Genomic DNA, 16,570 nt, shown 5'->3' on the forward strand with positions numbered 1-16,570 from the left:
GATATATCCTTTGAAAAATAAGTGTTATGTTATATTGTATTGTTGTTTGTTTTGAGGGCTTTTTGTGTTGTTTTTAGATGTTGCTTAAAGAATGACTATTTTACACAATCTAATCTTGGGTCTTTTGAGAACCACGTAACAAACCAGTTCTTCTGGCAGCAATCAAACCGGCCTTTTGACCAGACACGGCACCTCTAGAAATAGTAGAAGCCTTACCAATATGTTGATGGTTACCACCACCGTGAGGGTGATCAACTGGATTCATGGCAACACCACGAGTCTTTGGCCAGGAGTTTCTCTTCAATCTGTACTTGTGGAAAGCACGACCAGCCTTCAACAATGGTTTGTCAACTCTACCACCACCGGCAATGACACCGATGACACCTCTAGCGTCAGAAGAAATGACCTTCTTGGCACCAGATGGTAGTCTGACTCTAGTCTTGTTTTCATCTGGGTTGTGACCGATGATGATAACGTAGTTACCAGAAGCTCTGGCTAGAGCACCTCTGTCACCTGGTTTTTCTTCAACGTTGGAAACAATGGTACCTTCTGGGACGGAACCCAATGGCAAGACGTTACCGACGTTCAAAGAAGCCTTCTTACCGGCGTAGATGAATTGACCAGTGTGGACACCTTCGTTAGCGATGAAGATTTCTTCACGTAATCTGTACTTGTATGGGTCACGGAAGACAACCTTGGCCAATGGGGCACCTCTACCGGAGTCGTGGACGATTTGCTTCACAATACCACGGATGTAACCGTGACGTTCGGCATAATCCAAAGTTCTCAACTTGGCAGCACCTTGTCTCAATCTGGTGTGGGAGGTGAAGATAGAACCAGCACCCTTTCTTTGGTTACGAATAACTCTACCTGAACGAAAAATAGTAGGGGAGAAAACACATTCCTGTTAGTATACATGGTAAATTTCCAAAGTGGTGGTGTGCAATGGCATTATAGCACTACAGTAACCGCACTCTTCTCAAGGCGTAATCTCAACATACCCATTGCTTAATGATCTATTGGTTTCTTGGTTGGCTTAGAAAAAAAAGATGGAAACAAGATAAGCAGACCGCAGTAACAAAAATACGCAGTTATGTTACTGGGGAGGGAGGGGGGCATGGTTTATTCAATTATGTGTACGCAATGGTGTAATGCATGGTAGCGGTCGGGTCCACATCCATGTGCAATGGCTAGTTGGCGATACTGTTTGGCCATTCCCATACCACACCAAAGTGATTGGATCCTGCAGAGCGATGCCAAACCACCAACAGTGGAGCAGAGCATTGCTTGGCAGAGGTGGCAGGCCAGGGGGGAGATCGCGCCTTCCCGCTAGACAGAAGAGTTTGTTTACTTACAAAGAGATAGACCGATCTCCGTCTGGAACTCCTTCTAAGGTAGAGGGTGAAGTGAGGGAAATGCGATGGTACCAGCAGAGGCCTTCCTGTTTTTTTTGGTCTTGGAATGGGACGCAAAGCGGAACCGAATTCTGAAAAACAACAACAAAAGAACATCGCGGTCAACATGAATGGGTGTTGAAAGGTGTACGGATGGAATCAAACGTCCACAAAAGGTGTGCTGGGGCCGGTCAAAGAAAAAATTAAATATAGAAAAGGAACACAGACACATAGGAAATAGATTTCAACTTTTACTTAGCCATAAAAAGAATATATATGTTTTTATCTTATTCTATTTTTTTTTTGTATAGAGCTTTAAGCAGCGGCCACTGCTGGACGATCTGAAGAAGAAGCAGGCGCACATACGGGTGCTTCATTGGCCTCGGAATTGTCCTGCGTTTCCTGTGCTACTTCCGCTGGTGCCGCTGGAGGAGGTGGATCGCGTGCGTTTGTGAGATTGTCCTTGACCAACTGTTTAATTTCTTGAATCTTGGAGACGTAGGCGGGCTTCACAGTCACAGGTTTACTCCTCAAAGTAGCTGTCTTGACCACATCGTCGCAAATGTCCGCGATGGGCTTTTCAGATTGTAAAGTCACCAAAGCGGCGGTGATCTGGTGTGGCGCGAAGGGGATGCACTTCCTCTTGTATACTTTGGATCTGTAGATCCAGATCTCTTGGGGACAGTAGAGCTGGAACAACTCACGGATCTCGCTGTCAGTGACGTCGTCGGGCAAATCGTGACAGTAAACCGTGTCGGCGGCAGTCTCTGGTGTCTTCTTGCCTTTCTTCTTTTCCTTCAGCTTCTTCGCATCTGGCTCTGGAGTGGGCTCCGCTTCGTAGGGGACGTGTAGTTTCAAAAACAGCTTCTGGTTTTGGAAAATGGTTCCGTTTAGGTCCTGAATGGCCTTCGAAGCCGACGTGTCGTTTGCAAATTGGGCAAATGCAATACCCAGGGGCTTACGAGGCTTGTTACTGTGCTTCTTGCTAAATCTACGGATAGTCTGCGTGGGGATCAACACCGAGCTGGCGCCGTAATCACTCAGGAAGGTGTGCAGGTCACGCTCACTCGCGGTGAAGGGCAGGTTCGAAATGTAAACTGTGGTTACAGCGGCGGGAGTAGCGGCAGTATCAGTGGTTGGTTGTTCTGTCATTGTGTTTGTGACGAGTGTGTACGCTTGTAGTGGGTCGTCAGGGTTTGTTTCAAAAAATGAATTGTGTTGTTCATTTCATATAATCTTAGTTTTTCCCACGCTATTTTGTGACGTTTTCTTGTGGCACAAGCGTGTAAAAAGGGTGAAAAACGAAAAGCGAAACGTGACGGGTATAAAGATAAATTTTTCCTTCAATTAAGATAATAAGAAGACATGTTTATACAAAATCAGACAAAAAAAAATATGTAAATTTCTAATGTGTTATAATCTTAAAAAAAGTTTATTTCTTGGCAGCAGCCAAAGCCTTAGCAGTACCGTGTAGGGCGTGCTTGTGGTTTCTTCTGAACTTTGGATCAACACCTTTCAAAGAAGGGTACTTGTAGGTCTTTGGCTTCTTGATACCGTTTCTGTGGGCCTTTCTGGTTTGGTTGTGAGCGGTATGGTTCTTAGACTTAGCCATTTTCTGGCGGAGACGACGGGGACGCACGCAGCAATTGCGAGTTTTCCATAAAGGTTAGTAAAAGATGCTTGGGGCGCGATGCATGCTGACCGCCAATCTGGAGTAGTGCTTGCATGACAACAGGGGTGAGGAGTATGGTGAAGTATTTGAATAAAAAAGGAACGTGGTATAGGTCCATCTATTGGTGGTGACTTTCGTTTTTCGGTTTCCAATGGCACTAGTGCACTTCAGATATGGGCAGCAGCATTTGCAATGGGGGACAGGGCCGGCACGGCGGTACGTACTTTCTAACTGTGTTGTTGTTCCGGGGAGCTTGGATGTTAAAAGATGAACGTTATCGATTAACGGCTAGGATCCTGAAATACAGTATTGAAATATCTTAAAATTGCATGCAACCAGAGACCATGACAAAGCGCAAGATGAAACCTCAGACTTTTGCACTGACAATTGGAAACGGATGGCTTTTCCGAAGCGCGGCCAGGCAAAGCGCTCTTCCCTTTTCCGTCAGTCCCGAAAAAAAAAGAAAAAAAGGAAAAAAGAGACACAGTAGTGTCTGTATGGGTCTTGGAGAAATGTACGGATGCGAAAGGAAACAGGAAACATCAACCAAGATTAGCGGCAAAAATGCGCATGTTCTAGAATATCAATGTTAACTTTATGTTGTTTATTTATTTATATTTTATGTTATTTGCTTTCTAAATACAGTAGGTTAAATACGGATCGGGGTTTGGGGGAAGATAGTAACAAGACTCAGAATAAATAATGAATATGGGGTGGGGGGAGAGGGGGAATATGACGGATAGGCAGACTATTTCAACTTGTCGAATAACCTGGGGGCCGTAGCAGAGTCCAAATAGTGCTGCAAGTGGAAGAACTCCTCCACACAGTCCTCCTTGTGATCGAGGTCCTCGTAACCAGGTTGCTGCTGCTGTGTCTTGACACGCTCGGCACACTCCTCGTAGTGGTGTACCAGCGGCTTACCCTCCTCTGTGTTCTTGAAGTGCTCCCTCAAATCCTCCAGTTGGTCAGTGACGGCTTCCTCGTCCTCGTCCTCGTCGTCTTCATCTTCATCTTCGTCTTCGTCTTCCTCCTCGGCATCTCCCCCGTCCTTTGCCTCTTCCTCTTCCCCTTCCTCTTCTCCTTTTTCATGCTGCTCGTTATCGTCGTTCTCGGCCGCGGCCACGACGGGCACAACGGTTTCCTTCAGCTGCTCCCAGTAGTCTCCAACCAGTTCTAACACGCCCATTGCTATTATATATGTGTGTGTGTGTGTGTGTGCTTGCGCGTGTGTGTATGATGGGTTATATGCGGTGAATAAGCGCCAACGTATACTGCCTTTAGAAGGAGTGGGCCCCAGGGCTCGAAATCCGGTGGGCACTTTCCAGCACCGCGCCTCTTATAACAAGCAACGCGCAGGGGCGTCCCGCCCGGGCCGATACACCCGCGGGAGCGCGCGTCTCATTGGTGCACGGTCACGTGCTTCCGTGCCGTTGCAGATGACGGATGTACCGGCACGCGGCCTCGACGGTGGTCGCTTTGGACGGAGCCGCCGACACGTTTTGCTGCTTCCACTCTGCGGGGATGAGAAACGCCAGTTCGTGCAGCGCGACCGCCAGCCGGTTGCGCCGCGCCTGCTCCGCGTGCTTGTGCGATTCGCGCTTGTCGTCATCCACGAGCAGGCCCGACGACCGTCGTCTGCTGAGCGGCCGCATCCCCGAGGAACCGTGCGGCGCGATCACGGGCGACTCGCTTGCGACGACCACGCCTTCGCTGCTGCTGCTGGTCGTTTTTGTCGTTGCAGATGATATGCGCCTGGTGCTGTTTGACGGCAGAATCACCTTCGGATACTGCTTTGGTTTCGGATTCGGAGTTGGGATAACGCTGTCGGGCAGTTCGAACAGCGAAGTGGCCGAATCCGGCCCGGCCTTGCCTCTGCGCTTGTTCAAGTACGGACTGCTATTGCTCTTGTTTTTGGTGATTTTGTTGGCGGAGGTTGAAGTAGATGTATTGGTGCCCGTGGTGGTGGAGGTGGTGGTGGCCACCAAGTTGGGCGAAATGGTTACGGGAACGGCGTTCTGCGTGTGAATTAGCGGCGAGTATAAGAGCCGCGGCTTGATCGTAGCGGTGGTGGCCGAAGAGTGGTGTGCATGCGAGGACATCATCCAGTCCATGTCCATGCCTTCGACCAGCTCAAAAGCGCGGTCCAGATCGTCTAATGCGAGCTCATCTTGTTCGTTCTCATTTGCGTCCCCGTCGCGGTTCTCTTGGTTGTCCAGCTCGTCGTTTTGTTCATTCAGGTCCTCGCGCTCATCATGCCGTTTCGTGTTTACCGTGATAAAGTCTCCGACTTTATCAAGGATGCTGCTCTTGAGCTCCAGGTCGTCTACGAACCCGTGTATTCCGCCAGAAGTTGTACGGCCCATGGTTTGTGGTGGTGTGCTTTTCTGTCTTCTTCTCCTGGCTCATCTCTTCTCTTGCTGTTTCCGCACCATGACTTCTTTCCTCGTTATATACATTTTTCTGTAGCCAAGACTCTTTTGCCCAATATTCCGCGCGAGCGGCCGGGTCAGCCTTTCGCCTGCCGTAATGTAAGAGAGAAGCGAGAAAGCGAAAAAAAAAAGAGCCAGAAAACACTCTACACACATACAAGGCAAGGCAAGGCAAGGCAAGACAGCAGGAAAAACTGTGGTACCCTGGAAATGAACGTACCGTTGGCGCCAACTCCCAACAGGCATCTGAATATTCCGGATCTGAGGTTCGAGAAGGTGTTCAAGAAGGCATTGCACAGGGAACTCGCACCCTCGTCGTCCGTCCCAAGCAAGTGGGCAGTGATTACGAAAGTTGTCGTTCGCGATGTGTTGCTCATGCCGCTGCTGCAAAGCTTTGTTTTGTCGCTTGTGCTCATGGGCGTCAAGGACTGGCTGCGCTTCATACGCCTGGAAGGGCGAACCCTGGGCGGCCGTCTCAGGCAAAGGCTTTTCCCGATCTAAATAGCACGTATAGTCATATCTCGTACTTATATAAACCTAGTTCTGCTATATATGAGCCGAGTCAACGGAACAGATTAAAAAACCGAAAAAAAAAAAATATACCATTCGGAGAAGATTGATTGATGAGTAGCCCTGTAGGGGGCTCGAACCCCTAACCTTATGATTAAGAGTCATACGCGCTACCGATTGCGCCAACAAGGCATATTAATCTTGTTCAAACGGAAGCGAAAATGGCGCCACACCGTACAGATTCCCGCGCCCTCCTTCCCGCTTGTCCTGGTCCCCTTCTCATCATTGCACAAAAGTAACCTGTCCAAGTTGATCTATAAGCGCTGCCCACGCAAGATGAACGCCCTGAAGAGACACACTTAGAGGTCGAACTCGCTACACTTAAATGATCAGGAGAGCCCCCACCGCTTTGCAGCTCAGCCACGACGATGTGTCCTCCCTGATCGACGACCTCAACGAGCAGAAACTCAAGCAGCAGCTGAATATCGAAAAGACAAAGTACTTCCAAGGCCAAAGCGGCAGCTCGCTGCGCTCCCATGCCGATCTCCAAGACGTTTCACAAAATATAGACGACGACGACGACGACGACGATGACATGTCCTCTTGCAACGATAAAACGGCGTCCGCCGCCCACAACAGAATCCTCAGTTCCCTGCATCTGTCCGCCGAAAACAATACCGCTCACGAAACGTCGAATGCAAACGACAACCCCTTCTACATCCGCGAGGAGTAGCATCCGTCTCCGCTATAACTCTTTCTCTTTCTTTTTTCTTTGGTTTTATATACGTTATAAATAAGAAAATAGTACACTTTGTAGTTTGATTTGATTTGATTTTATTTTATTTTTGGGTTTTTTCTTCCTTTACAACGACCAAGGCTTGTACACCTGGGGCTGCAACTGCGCAATAGAGTCGCCCTCGCCCGCCTCCTCGTCCTGCTTGCCCACACGCTTCACGCCGTGTCCCGTGGCCGTGCTGCCATCTTCTTGGCCGCCCTCTTGGTCCTTCTCTACTAGTTGTATGCCCGAGTCGACTTGCTCCGAAATCAGCACCAGCTTCTTCGACACGTTCAGCTCCTCCAGCGACTTGTTAAGGTCGGTAATCTGCTTGCTCAGCGATAGTCGGTCGTTCAGCATTTTCTCCGATTCCTTCACGTATTTCAGTTTTTCCACCTCCAGTTGCGTCTCCAGATCGCACAATTTGGTGAACTTGCCCTCCAACTTTTCCATGGTCAACGTTACCAACTCCTGGATTATCACCTGGCTCTCTTCGATGTACTTCTTTGAGATCTCCCTCGACCTGTCAGAGACCTTATCCAACTTGTCGTTGCCCTGCAACAACGCCTGCACAGCGTCATTCACGCACTCCATCAGCTTCGACCCAGACACACCACCGTCATGCCTATCACCGCCCTTACCGTTCAGTTGCGAACCGACTACTTCATGAATATAGCTGTCCTCGATGGGCAAGCTTAAAAACTCCTCGATACAGTCTTCTATGCGCTTGTGCCCCCCCACGTGGTCAGCAATCTTTTCCCACTGGTCTTCATACATTTCGATACCTTCCAACAACAGAAGCAGCTCTTGGTCAGACCAGTTTTTTTTGATCGCACTTCCGCCATTTTCCAACCTGATGAAATCTGAAGATTGAAAGTTGGCACCGAAATGTCCTTCTTGGAAGCAACGGGAACACAAATTGGTGTCCCGCGCACGTAAATTGTGATAGCGTACATTGATCGACTCGTTGCCACATGTATGGCAAACATAAACCTTATGGATCTGCCTGGAGTTTTTACTCTCGTCTTGTAATGCATTGAAGTCCTGCGCCGAATCGTAAACGTTCTTCTTGATCGATAAATTCACTGGGAACTCTTTCTTGACCACCGCTTCCGCTTCGCCTTCCGCTTCGCCCCCCGCTTCCTGTTTGATCACGTTCTCTGGAAGGAATGGCTTTAAACCTTGCGGAGTGTCCAGCACCACTTGAAAGTGGCCCGTGAAACTCGGCCCAATAAGACTGGGCTTGGTTCTAGGGTCGATCTGGTAATTGATCAACCCCCATTTTTCTAAAAATGCGTGGATCTTCACTATGGAGGCCACATCCATGGCCACGTTCCTTCTCACGGCGGTAATAGTCAAATACTCATATGGTGAAAGACGGTACGTGTTGATGATGAAATTTCTCGTGTCCTTATACGCCTTAGGAGTCTTAAACCTTGATGAGTCGTTGAAGAAGTCCGGATTCGATCTTTTTTCGATCTCGTGTATCTTCGAAATGTCGAACCAAGACGCAAATGACGGGATAATCACCGGATGTGTCTGCTTGGCTAGGAATCTCAGCGCCTTCTCCTCTAGTTTCTGCGCCTCCTGCTCGTAATTCACCTTCCTATGAGCCACTTCCGCCCCCAACGAGGCAGATTCTTCTTTTGACTGTTCCTGTACCAGGTGAGGGAAAGATGGAGTATTAGTGGTCGTAGTAGGTGGCTCCTCGCTTGCTTCTTGCGAGTCTACCATGGGGACGTCCTTATCCTTCTCTGTGTCGCTCATTACCCTAGCGTTTTGTCCTCTTTCCGTGTCTGCTCTGCCTTTTGTTTGACCTTTCTCTCTAAATCTGACAAGCAATCCAATGTTGATGAAACTTTACTTGTTTTTTTTGTTTTCTACTTTTCCACTATCGAGCGGGTGAGGAACAGAAACGCCAATACCAGAGAAAAATAGGCAGATATAATAAAACGAAATATCAAATTTGGCGATGAGATGAGCAGCTGGAAAAAGCGAAACCAATGACTGTTGTCGAGGACGCTGTGGGGGCCAGAGTGGCAGCTAGAGCCAGAAATATGAGCGATGGCATCAACTACAGGGAGAAAGAACTTAACGACTTGACGGCCGACACATTAGACTCGGACGATGAAAACGACGACAATAAGAACGACGATGACGATGATGAAGCTCCCGTCTGGTTGCAAGACGATGTGCACTCAGACGAAGATATTGAGCTGGACTCAGAGGACGATTCTGACACGGAGGCAGTCCAGGCCCAGGTGGTGGATAAATTGGCCAAAAACACGAAATCAGAACAAAGTGTCCTGAGCGATGAAGTCTCTGAAATGGACACCAAAACGGTCTCCTCAAAATTGAAGAAATTGAATGAATTCGTGAGGCAGAGTCAGGTCTATTCCGGCATTATTGCGGATACTCTGCTGCAAAGATCCAATGAAGTGGCCAACTCTAATGTAAAAGATAATAGCGATAATAGTGGTGAAGGACAATCTAGCAAAAGACGTAAAACGAAAAAAAAATCCATAACGGATTTCTTCAAGAGACAGAAAAAGCATGAGAGTACCTTCATCCCAGACACCTCTCCAGAAACCATAAAGCAGCCTCACCTGTTGAAAAACTGCACTTTAAAACCGTACCAGTTAGAAGGCCTTAATTGGCTGATTACTCTTTATGAGAATGGCCTCAACGGGATCCTTGCTGATGAAATGGGTCTTGGTAAGACTGTTCAAAGCATAGCTCTTTTGGCGTTCATATATGAAATGGACACAAAGGGTCCTTTTTTGGTAACTGCTCCCTTAAGTACTCTGGATAATTGGATAAACGAATTTGCAAAATTCGCTCCAGATTTACCTGTTCTGAAATATTATGGGGCCAATGGCTACAAGGAGCGTTCCAGCAAACTAAGGAAATTTTTCAAACAACAAGGCGACACCGGAATCATCGTCACATCATATGAAATCATACTAAGAGATACTGACTTGATCATGAGCCAAAACTGGAAGTTCTTGATCGTCGACGAAGGTCACCGTTTGAAAAACATAAACTGTAGATTGATCAAAGAATTGAAGAAAATTAATACTCCGAACAGATTATTATTAACGGGGACACCCTTACAGAATAATTTAGCTGAACTATGGTCACTTTTAAACTTTATAATGCCCGATATTTTTGCCGATTTCGAAATCTTTAACAAGTGGTTTGATTTTGACAGCTTAAACTTGGGATCCGGTTCCAATTCCGAAGCATTGAATAAGCTAATCAATGATGAACTACAAAGAAACTTGATTTCCAATTTGCACACAATTTTAAAGCCGTTTCTTTTAAGACGGCTGAAAAAAGTCGTTTTAGCAAATATTCTACCGCCAAAGAGAGAGTATATTATAAATTGTCCAATGACGTTGGCACAAAAAAAATTCTACAAAGCTGGGCTAAATGGGAAATTAAAGAAAACCATGTTTAAGGAATTAATCAAGGATTTTTTCACTCTCAACACGGAACATATCGGCCACGTTTCTAATAGGTCCATAAGAGATTTCATCAATTACAAACTATCCACTAGTGAAACTTCAGGCGCAGATAACAAAAACTCTTCAACTTTGTTACAGATGGATAGATTATATAAGGAGAATTTGCAAGCGGAAATTTCAAATAAAAAATTGCAAAACATGATGATGCAACTAAGACAGATAATTGATTCAACTTATTTATTTTATTTCCCGTATTTGCACCCAGAGGATTTGAGTTTAAAGAATCTTTTAAAGACGTCTGGGAAATTGCAGATTTTGCAAAAATTGATTCCGCCGTTAATATCTACAGGGCATAAAGTGCTTGTTTATTCACAATTTGTTAATATGCTAGACTTGATTGAAGACTGGTGCGATCTGAATTCGTTCGAGACATTTCGAATTGATGGTTCAGTGAGTAATGAAGCAAGAAAGGCTCAATTAGAAAAATTTAATAACTCGAAAGATCAACATAAGATTTTTCTGTTATCCACGAGGGCCGCAGGGCTAGGTATCAACCTAGTTGGTGCAGATACAGTCGTATTGTTTGACAGTGATTGGAATCCACAGGTGGACCTACAAGCCATGGACAGGTGTCACCGTATTGGTCAAGAATCACCGGTCATAGTATACAGATTGTGTTGTGACAACACTATTGAGCATGTTATATTAACTAGAGCGGCTAATAAGCGAAATTTGGAAAGAATGGTTATTCAAATGGGAAGATTTAACAATTTGAAAAAACTGGCATTAAATGAAGGTTCTTTTTTGAAGGCAAATAAAATAGGCGTCAATGTAACTAATAAAGACCTGGTTCAAGAATTATCTGTGCTCTTAATGAGTGAAGAATCCAGTATCGGGTTTAAAAATGAGGGACGAAATGAAAAGAATATCACCGAGGGACAGCTGACCGATGCGGAAGTCAAGGAACTAACTGACAGATCGCTTGAAGCATACAAGGCTGATAGGGTAGTAAACCTACCCCATGTTAGACTATTCGAAACCACATCTGGACTCTAATTGTAAGACTATCATACATTATTACTTATTTAATTATTTATTCATATACATACATATCGATTAACGTTCCTGTCGTATAAACTGTTCTTCTAGGCGTTCCTTTAGTTCACGACTCTTGAATAGAACATCCGCTGAACTCATTCTCTGTGAAAAGATATTTTGGATATTATCCTTTGTGTCCTGGAAAACGGTTTTAAATTTTGAAATCGATTCCAGTATCAAAGTCATATCCAGGTCCTGCTTACTCAGCCGCTCTCTCTCCGAAATAACCTTTTTCTTTAATTTGAGAAAATTATGCCAGTTGAGATGGTTTTCATCAATATATTCGAGATCGTACTGATCTTTTAAATGGAGGCTTCTTATGTCCATATATGCCATTCTTTGCGACCATTGACTTATCATTATATCTCCCCATTCTTCATAGACTTCGACGTTCTCAAGTCGAACAAATTCCGCCAGTGCGGCCATTTGATTAAGGAAAGAGTCTAATGAGCGATGGAGCGATTCTTCAGCTTCTGATAGATGCAATTTGTAATTTTTCAGTATCGAATTAATTGATGATTTGGTAATGTAAGCTTCCAGTTCTAATTCGCCTGATTCGTCAAAATACTTTATTTTACTTTGCACGGGGTCAAACTTAGACGTGCAATTAATATCTTTAATCTTTGAGTCCAAAAATCTTAATTGTTCACTGACGGTCTTGTTTAGATCATCAAGCCTACTGGCTACTTCTGCAGATTTATTCTGCACGCGAGCCTCGAACATAGAATTTATCTCCGAATTCAAGAAAGCAGTGGCTCTGGAAACTTTTGAATCAATAGCGTTGATCCACGCTTCGTATTCCATTTTTAGTGATTCAGGTTCGTACGTTTCCAACTCTGTATAGCCATCGGGACCAATGATGACCCTTGATAGGTCCTGCAAAATCGCAGCAGTGACAAGCTGCGAGTTCCCACGGTCATCCTTCGTATTCTCGAGCTCATACTCGTCATTTTCCTCCCCATTGTCAGCCTGCTCATCATCATCTTCTTCTTCATCCTCATCCTCATCATCTTCAGTCTCCGAGTCCGTCTCAAAAATGGGTTTACTGTGTGGATCACCGGCATCGAAGGAGCCATACTTCATCCAACTCGTAGAAGAGTTGAACGGGCTCTCTAGAACATTTTTCACATTGTCTGTGTACGGCTTCAGATAGTACCAAGCAATCCTTAAATGATTTAACAAGGGTCCCAACTTGGAATGCAGCGAACAACATAGTTGCTTCAACTTCAAAAAGGAAGCAACCTTGTGCCAGAATCGGTACAAATGACCCATGACCTTACCCAACACTGACTCAGGATACGTCTGGACCAACGGTCTTATCGATTGCGAGTACTTCTCAACCAAATAATCTGCGACCGGCGAACCCTCAAGTAACTTATGATGGAGCAACGACCCCACAGAAAACTCAGTATACTGGCACATGGGCTGTAAGTCCATGGGAAAGCTTCCTAGACCACTTTGCTGGCAAACTAGGTACCGTAAAGTAAAAATACAAGCCAGTAAAGAAGCCATCACTTTGAAAACAGCTTTCATGTTATTTAGCAAAGAACTACCACCGTTCTCCCCTAACGAAAAGACAAACTAATCAGTAGAACAATCACAAAAGGCAATAGCAGCAGGAAGGGGTCCTCTATGAAGCAAAAATCACACTTTGGTGCGATATAGGTCTCATCTCAAGCATCATTATGTAATTTTTCCTGAATGGTATTTCTATTGTGGCTTAAAAGGGCTAAACTGACAACAAAGGCATTAGGGTAAAAAATGAATTAGATAAGGGTACATATCTATAAATAAAATGCTCGGCTAGGTCTGATAAGATAAAATTAGGTCATTTTCGGTTATCCCTTTCTCTAAAAAAAAAGAAAAAAGAATAATTTTCAGTGGCCAATTAGAACCAAAACCAACAGTATCGTGGTCTAATACGGTGCAAGACGACCAGAAGAAAGGCATTCTTTGGCAATTGGACTCAGTATTTTCCTCCAAGCAGCGGTTAAAAGACTGAGGCACTACATTTAGATAGTGGATTTGAGCGAACAATCCTTTTTTTCCTTCTTCTTTTTTTATCATTTCATTTCACTTCATTTTGATTCTACTTTAATCCGATTAAAATATAAGCATTACTTCCCTAGACTACAGTCTCTACTATCCCCATTTTCATTGATTTTGGATCAGCAGTTTTCTATAGAGAAAAAGAAAGAGAAAACAGATCCGCAAGATGTCATTCTGGCCATTTGGACAGAATCTAAATCATTCTAATATTAATAAGATTCTAGACGAGTATTTCCATGTACTGCACGAACTGGAGAGGATAAATCCGAGCGTTGGGAAAGCCATACCCGCTATCTTCAATAACGTTCAGCAGCGAGGTACGAATGACTCCCTGGATTCTATTCCGGAGGAGTATAGCCATAGCGATGAAGTAAAGGGAGCAGGTGGCGATCAAAAAAAGAGATTTGAGAAGGACGAGCAGCAAGAACGCTATGAGAAGGAGGAAGAAGAAAGGAGCATGAACTCTAACGATTCTTCTTCCACATCGTTCTCTTCTGGGTCGACGTCCAAAACAGATTTGGATGAGGAGGACATTAGCAGCGCCACTGCTCCCATGATGGTCACCACAAGGAGCTTGGACGACTCCTTCATTGAAAGGATGCTTGTTGAGACGGAGCTGCTGAATGAACTATCAAGACAAAACAAGACGCTGCTCGATTTCATTTGTTTTGGGTTTTTCTTTGATAGGAAAACCAATAAAAAAGTAAATAACATGGAGTACCTAGTTGACCAACTGATGGAATGCATTTCGAAGATCCAGACTGCCACCACGGTAGACCTCAACAATCTGATAGACTACCAAGAACAACAACAGCTTGACGATAGCTCACAAGAAGACGTCTACGTGGAGTCTGACACGGAACAAGAGGAGGAAAGAGAGGATGATAATGACAGCAGCAACAATAAGAGACGAAAACGCGGGAGTCCTTCGTTCGACAACGATGACAACGAGGATGATGCGAACGACAGCGATGAATCTGTTTATTTGACGAAGGCCACTATAATATCTGAAATATTTTCTTTAGATATATGGTTGATTAGTGAATCGTTAGTGAAAAACCAATCGTACCTAAACAAAATTTGGTCTATTATCAATCAGTCGAACTTTAATTCCGAAAATTCCCCCTTGGTACCGATATTCTTGAAGATAAATCAAAATCTGCTGTTAACGAGGCAGGATCAATACTTGAATTTCATTCGAACAGAGAAGAACTTTGTGGATAATATGTTAAAACATGTGGATATTTCATTATTAATGGACTTTTTCCTAAAGATAATATCCACAGATAAGATCGAGTCGCCCACGGGAATAGTCGAACTGGTATACGACCAAAACCTAATCAGCAAGTGTTTGAGCTTTCTAAATAACAAGGAGTCATCGGCAGACGTCCAGGCCTGTGTAGGTGACTTCTTAAAGGCTCTGATTGCTATTTCCGCCAATGCGCCCCTGGATGATATTTCAATTGGACCAAATTCTTTAACTAGACAGTTGGCATCTCCTGAATCCATCGCAAAATTAGTCGATATTATGATCAACCAAAGGGGCGCCGCATTAAATACCACAGTTTCGATCGTTATTGAACTGATAAGGAAGAACAATTCGGATTATGACCAAGTCAATCTTTTAACAACCACTATCAAGACACATCCACCTTCAAATAGAGATCCAATATATTTGGGTTATCTTCTCCGTGAATTTTCCGACCATCTGTCGGATTTTTTCCAGATCATTTTAGACATTGAAAACGATCCCAACATTTCCTTACATGAAAACCAGCTACACGAAAAGTTCAAACCTTTAGGGTTTGAAAGGTTTAAGGTTGTAGAATTAATTGCTGAATTGCTTCATTGCTCCAACATGGGGTTAATGAATTCCAAAAGGGCTGAGAGAATTGCTAAAAGGAGAGACAAAGTAAGAGGCCAACTATCCCATCATTTACAAGACGCATTGAACGATTTAAGTATCGAAGAAAAGGAACAGCTCAAGGCAAAGCACTCTCCAACGCATAACACCAGTGACGACTTAATAAATACTAATACTAATACTAATAATAATGACAATAATGATAACGCTGATGAAAGCGATTACGGCGATGAAATAGATGAAAGCTTTGAAATTCCATACATCAACATGAACCAAAATACAAAATTAAGGAACAACCCGACTGTGGGGGATTTGTTCAAAATCAAACTGTACGATACTCGAATTGTTTCCAAGATAATGGAACTGTTTTTAACACATCCTTGGAACAATTTTTGGCATAATGTTATATTCGATATAATTCAACAGATCTTTAATGGTAGGATGGATTTTTCTTATAATTCATTTCTGGTTCTGTCTCTATTCAACTTAAAGAGCTCATACCAATTTATGACTGAGATTATCATCCCTAATGAAGAAGGAACTAATGCTTATAAATTTACTCCTGTTATCGAAGATTCCAATTTCAATTTCAAGATAACTACGGATTTCATACTGAAAGGCTATCAGGACTCTTATAAATTTTATGAACTGAGGAAAATGAATTTGGGGTATATGGGCCATATTGTTTTGATCGCTGAGGAAGTAGTCAAGTTTTCCAAACTTTACAAAGTGGAATTGATCTCGCCTGATATTCAAGAAATTTTACAGGCCGAGGAGTGGCAGTACTACTCTGAAGAAGTACTGAACGAAACAAGAATGATGTACTCAAAGATTCTTGGCGGTGGAAGCTACATTGATGATGGTAACGGTAATATCATTCCCCAACTGCCTGATGATAGCACGGTATTAACTTCCAATGGAGATGGAAATCATGACAATGAAATGTTTGATTCAGAGATTGGGAATGAAAGCGGAACTAATGGTGGTGGCCAATTGATTAACGTTGAATCTTTAGAGGAACAATTGTCTTTATCCACAGAATCTGATTTGCACAACAAGTTAAGAGAGATGCTAATCAATAGGGCTCAAGAAGACGTTGATAACAAGAATATGGAAAATGGAGTTTTCATATTGGGACCACCAGACGACAAAAGCAACAATACTAATACTAATATTAATAATAACAACAACCATAACAATAGTAATAACGATAATAATGATAATGACAATGACAATACTCGTAATTATGATGAAAATGCTGATAATGATAATGATTGTGATCATGAATGATACATTGTTTTGTACTTTTCTC

At 43.9% G+C, this 16,570-nt stretch overlaps 11 protein-coding genes and 1 non-coding gene across 12 annotated transcripts; 3 read left to right on the top strand and 9 right to left on the bottom strand.

Annotated features, from left to right (window-relative positions):
- Positions 1-109: 109 nt before the first annotated feature.
- Positions 110-1,005, bottom strand: RPL2A (60S ribosomal protein uL2; the record flags this gene model as incomplete). Its single annotated transcript, XM_056227710.1, has 2 exons — positions 110-870; positions 1,002-1,005. 2 exons carry the CDS (start codon positions 1,003-1,005, stop codon positions 110-112), a joined length of 765 nt encoding a protein of 254 aa, XP_056087505.1.
- Positions 1,006-1,709: 704 nt separating this feature from the next.
- RRT5 (Rrt5p) lies at positions 1,710-2,546 on the bottom strand (the record flags this gene model as incomplete). Its single annotated transcript, XM_056227711.1, has 1 exon — positions 1,710-2,546. The coding sequence occupies one exon, from the start codon at positions 2,544-2,546 to the stop codon at positions 1,710-1,712; it is 837 nt and encodes a 278-aa protein (XP_056087506.1).
- A 280-nt stretch (positions 2,547-2,826) lies between these two features.
- Positions 2,827-3,006, bottom strand: RPL29 (60S ribosomal protein eL29; the record flags this gene model as incomplete). Its single annotated transcript, XM_056227712.1, has 1 exon — positions 2,827-3,006. One exon carries the CDS (start codon positions 3,004-3,006, stop codon positions 2,827-2,829), a length of 180 nt encoding a protein of 59 aa, XP_056087507.1.
- Positions 3,007-3,814: 808 nt separating this feature from the next.
- On the bottom strand, positions 3,815-4,252 carry QCR6 (ubiquinol--cytochrome-c reductase subunit 6; the record flags this gene model as incomplete). The annotated part of the gene is made up of 1 exon (XM_056227713.1): positions 3,815-4,252. The coding sequence occupies one exon, from the start codon at positions 4,250-4,252 to the stop codon at positions 3,815-3,817; it is 438 nt and encodes a 145-aa protein (XP_056087508.1).
- A 226-nt stretch (positions 4,253-4,478) lies between these two features.
- Positions 4,479-5,429, bottom strand: PHO4 (phosphate-sensing transcription factor PHO4; the record flags this gene model as incomplete). The annotated part of the gene is made up of 1 exon (XM_056227716.1): positions 4,479-5,429. The coding sequence occupies one exon, from the start codon at positions 5,427-5,429 to the stop codon at positions 4,479-4,481; it is 951 nt and encodes a 316-aa protein (XP_056087509.1).
- Positions 5,430-5,641: 212 nt separating this feature from the next.
- SKDI06G1050 (uncharacterized protein) lies at positions 5,642-5,911 on the bottom strand (the record flags this gene model as incomplete). Its single annotated transcript, XM_056227717.1, has 1 exon — positions 5,642-5,911. The coding sequence occupies one exon, from the start codon at positions 5,909-5,911 to the stop codon at positions 5,642-5,644; it is 270 nt and encodes an 89-aa protein (XP_056087510.1).
- A 213-nt stretch (positions 5,912-6,124) lies between these two features.
- Positions 6,125-6,197, bottom strand: Skdi_6.trna10K. Its single transcript has one exon. It is a non-coding gene; the product is annotated as a tRNA-Lys (tRNA).
- A 193-nt stretch (positions 6,198-6,390) lies between these two features.
- CDC26 (anaphase promoting complex subunit CDC26) lies at positions 6,391-6,738 on the top strand (the record flags this gene model as incomplete). Its single annotated transcript, XM_056227718.1, has 1 exon — positions 6,391-6,738. One exon carries the CDS (start codon positions 6,391-6,393, stop codon positions 6,736-6,738), a length of 348 nt encoding a protein of 115 aa, XP_056087511.1.
- Positions 6,739-6,867: 129 nt separating this feature from the next.
- On the bottom strand, positions 6,868-8,547 carry RSC8 (Rsc8p; the record flags this gene model as incomplete). The annotated part of the gene is made up of 1 exon (XM_056227719.1): positions 6,868-8,547. The coding sequence occupies one exon, from the start codon at positions 8,545-8,547 to the stop codon at positions 6,868-6,870; it is 1,680 nt and encodes a 559-aa protein (XP_056087512.1).
- Positions 8,548-8,783: 236 nt separating this feature from the next.
- On the top strand, positions 8,784-11,303 carry IRC5 (putative ATPase; the record flags this gene model as incomplete). Its single annotated transcript, XM_056227720.1, has 1 exon — positions 8,784-11,303. The coding sequence occupies one exon, from the start codon at positions 8,784-8,786 to the stop codon at positions 11,301-11,303; it is 2,520 nt and encodes an 839-aa protein (XP_056087513.1).
- Positions 11,304-11,363: 60 nt separating this feature from the next.
- On the bottom strand, positions 11,364-12,878 carry OSW7 (Osw7p; the record flags this gene model as incomplete). The annotated part of the gene is made up of 1 exon (XM_056227721.1): positions 11,364-12,878. The coding sequence occupies one exon, from the start codon at positions 12,876-12,878 to the stop codon at positions 11,364-11,366; it is 1,515 nt and encodes a 504-aa protein (XP_056087514.1).
- Positions 12,879-13,560: 682 nt separating this feature from the next.
- Positions 13,561-16,548, top strand: SAP155 (Sap155p; the record flags this gene model as incomplete). The annotated part of the gene is made up of 1 exon (XM_056227722.1): positions 13,561-16,548. The coding sequence occupies one exon, from the start codon at positions 13,561-13,563 to the stop codon at positions 16,546-16,548; it is 2,988 nt and encodes a 995-aa protein (XP_056087515.1).
- Between the last annotated feature and the right edge of the window lie 22 nt (positions 16,549-16,570).

Source organism: Saccharomyces kudriavzevii, assembly GCF_947243775.1.
Source record: "Saccharomyces kudriavzevii IFO 1802 strain IFO1802 genome assembly, chromosome: 6".
In the NCBI taxonomy this organism is placed as follows: domain Eukaryota; kingdom Fungi; phylum Ascomycota; class Saccharomycetes; order Saccharomycetales; family Saccharomycetaceae; genus Saccharomyces; species Saccharomyces kudriavzevii.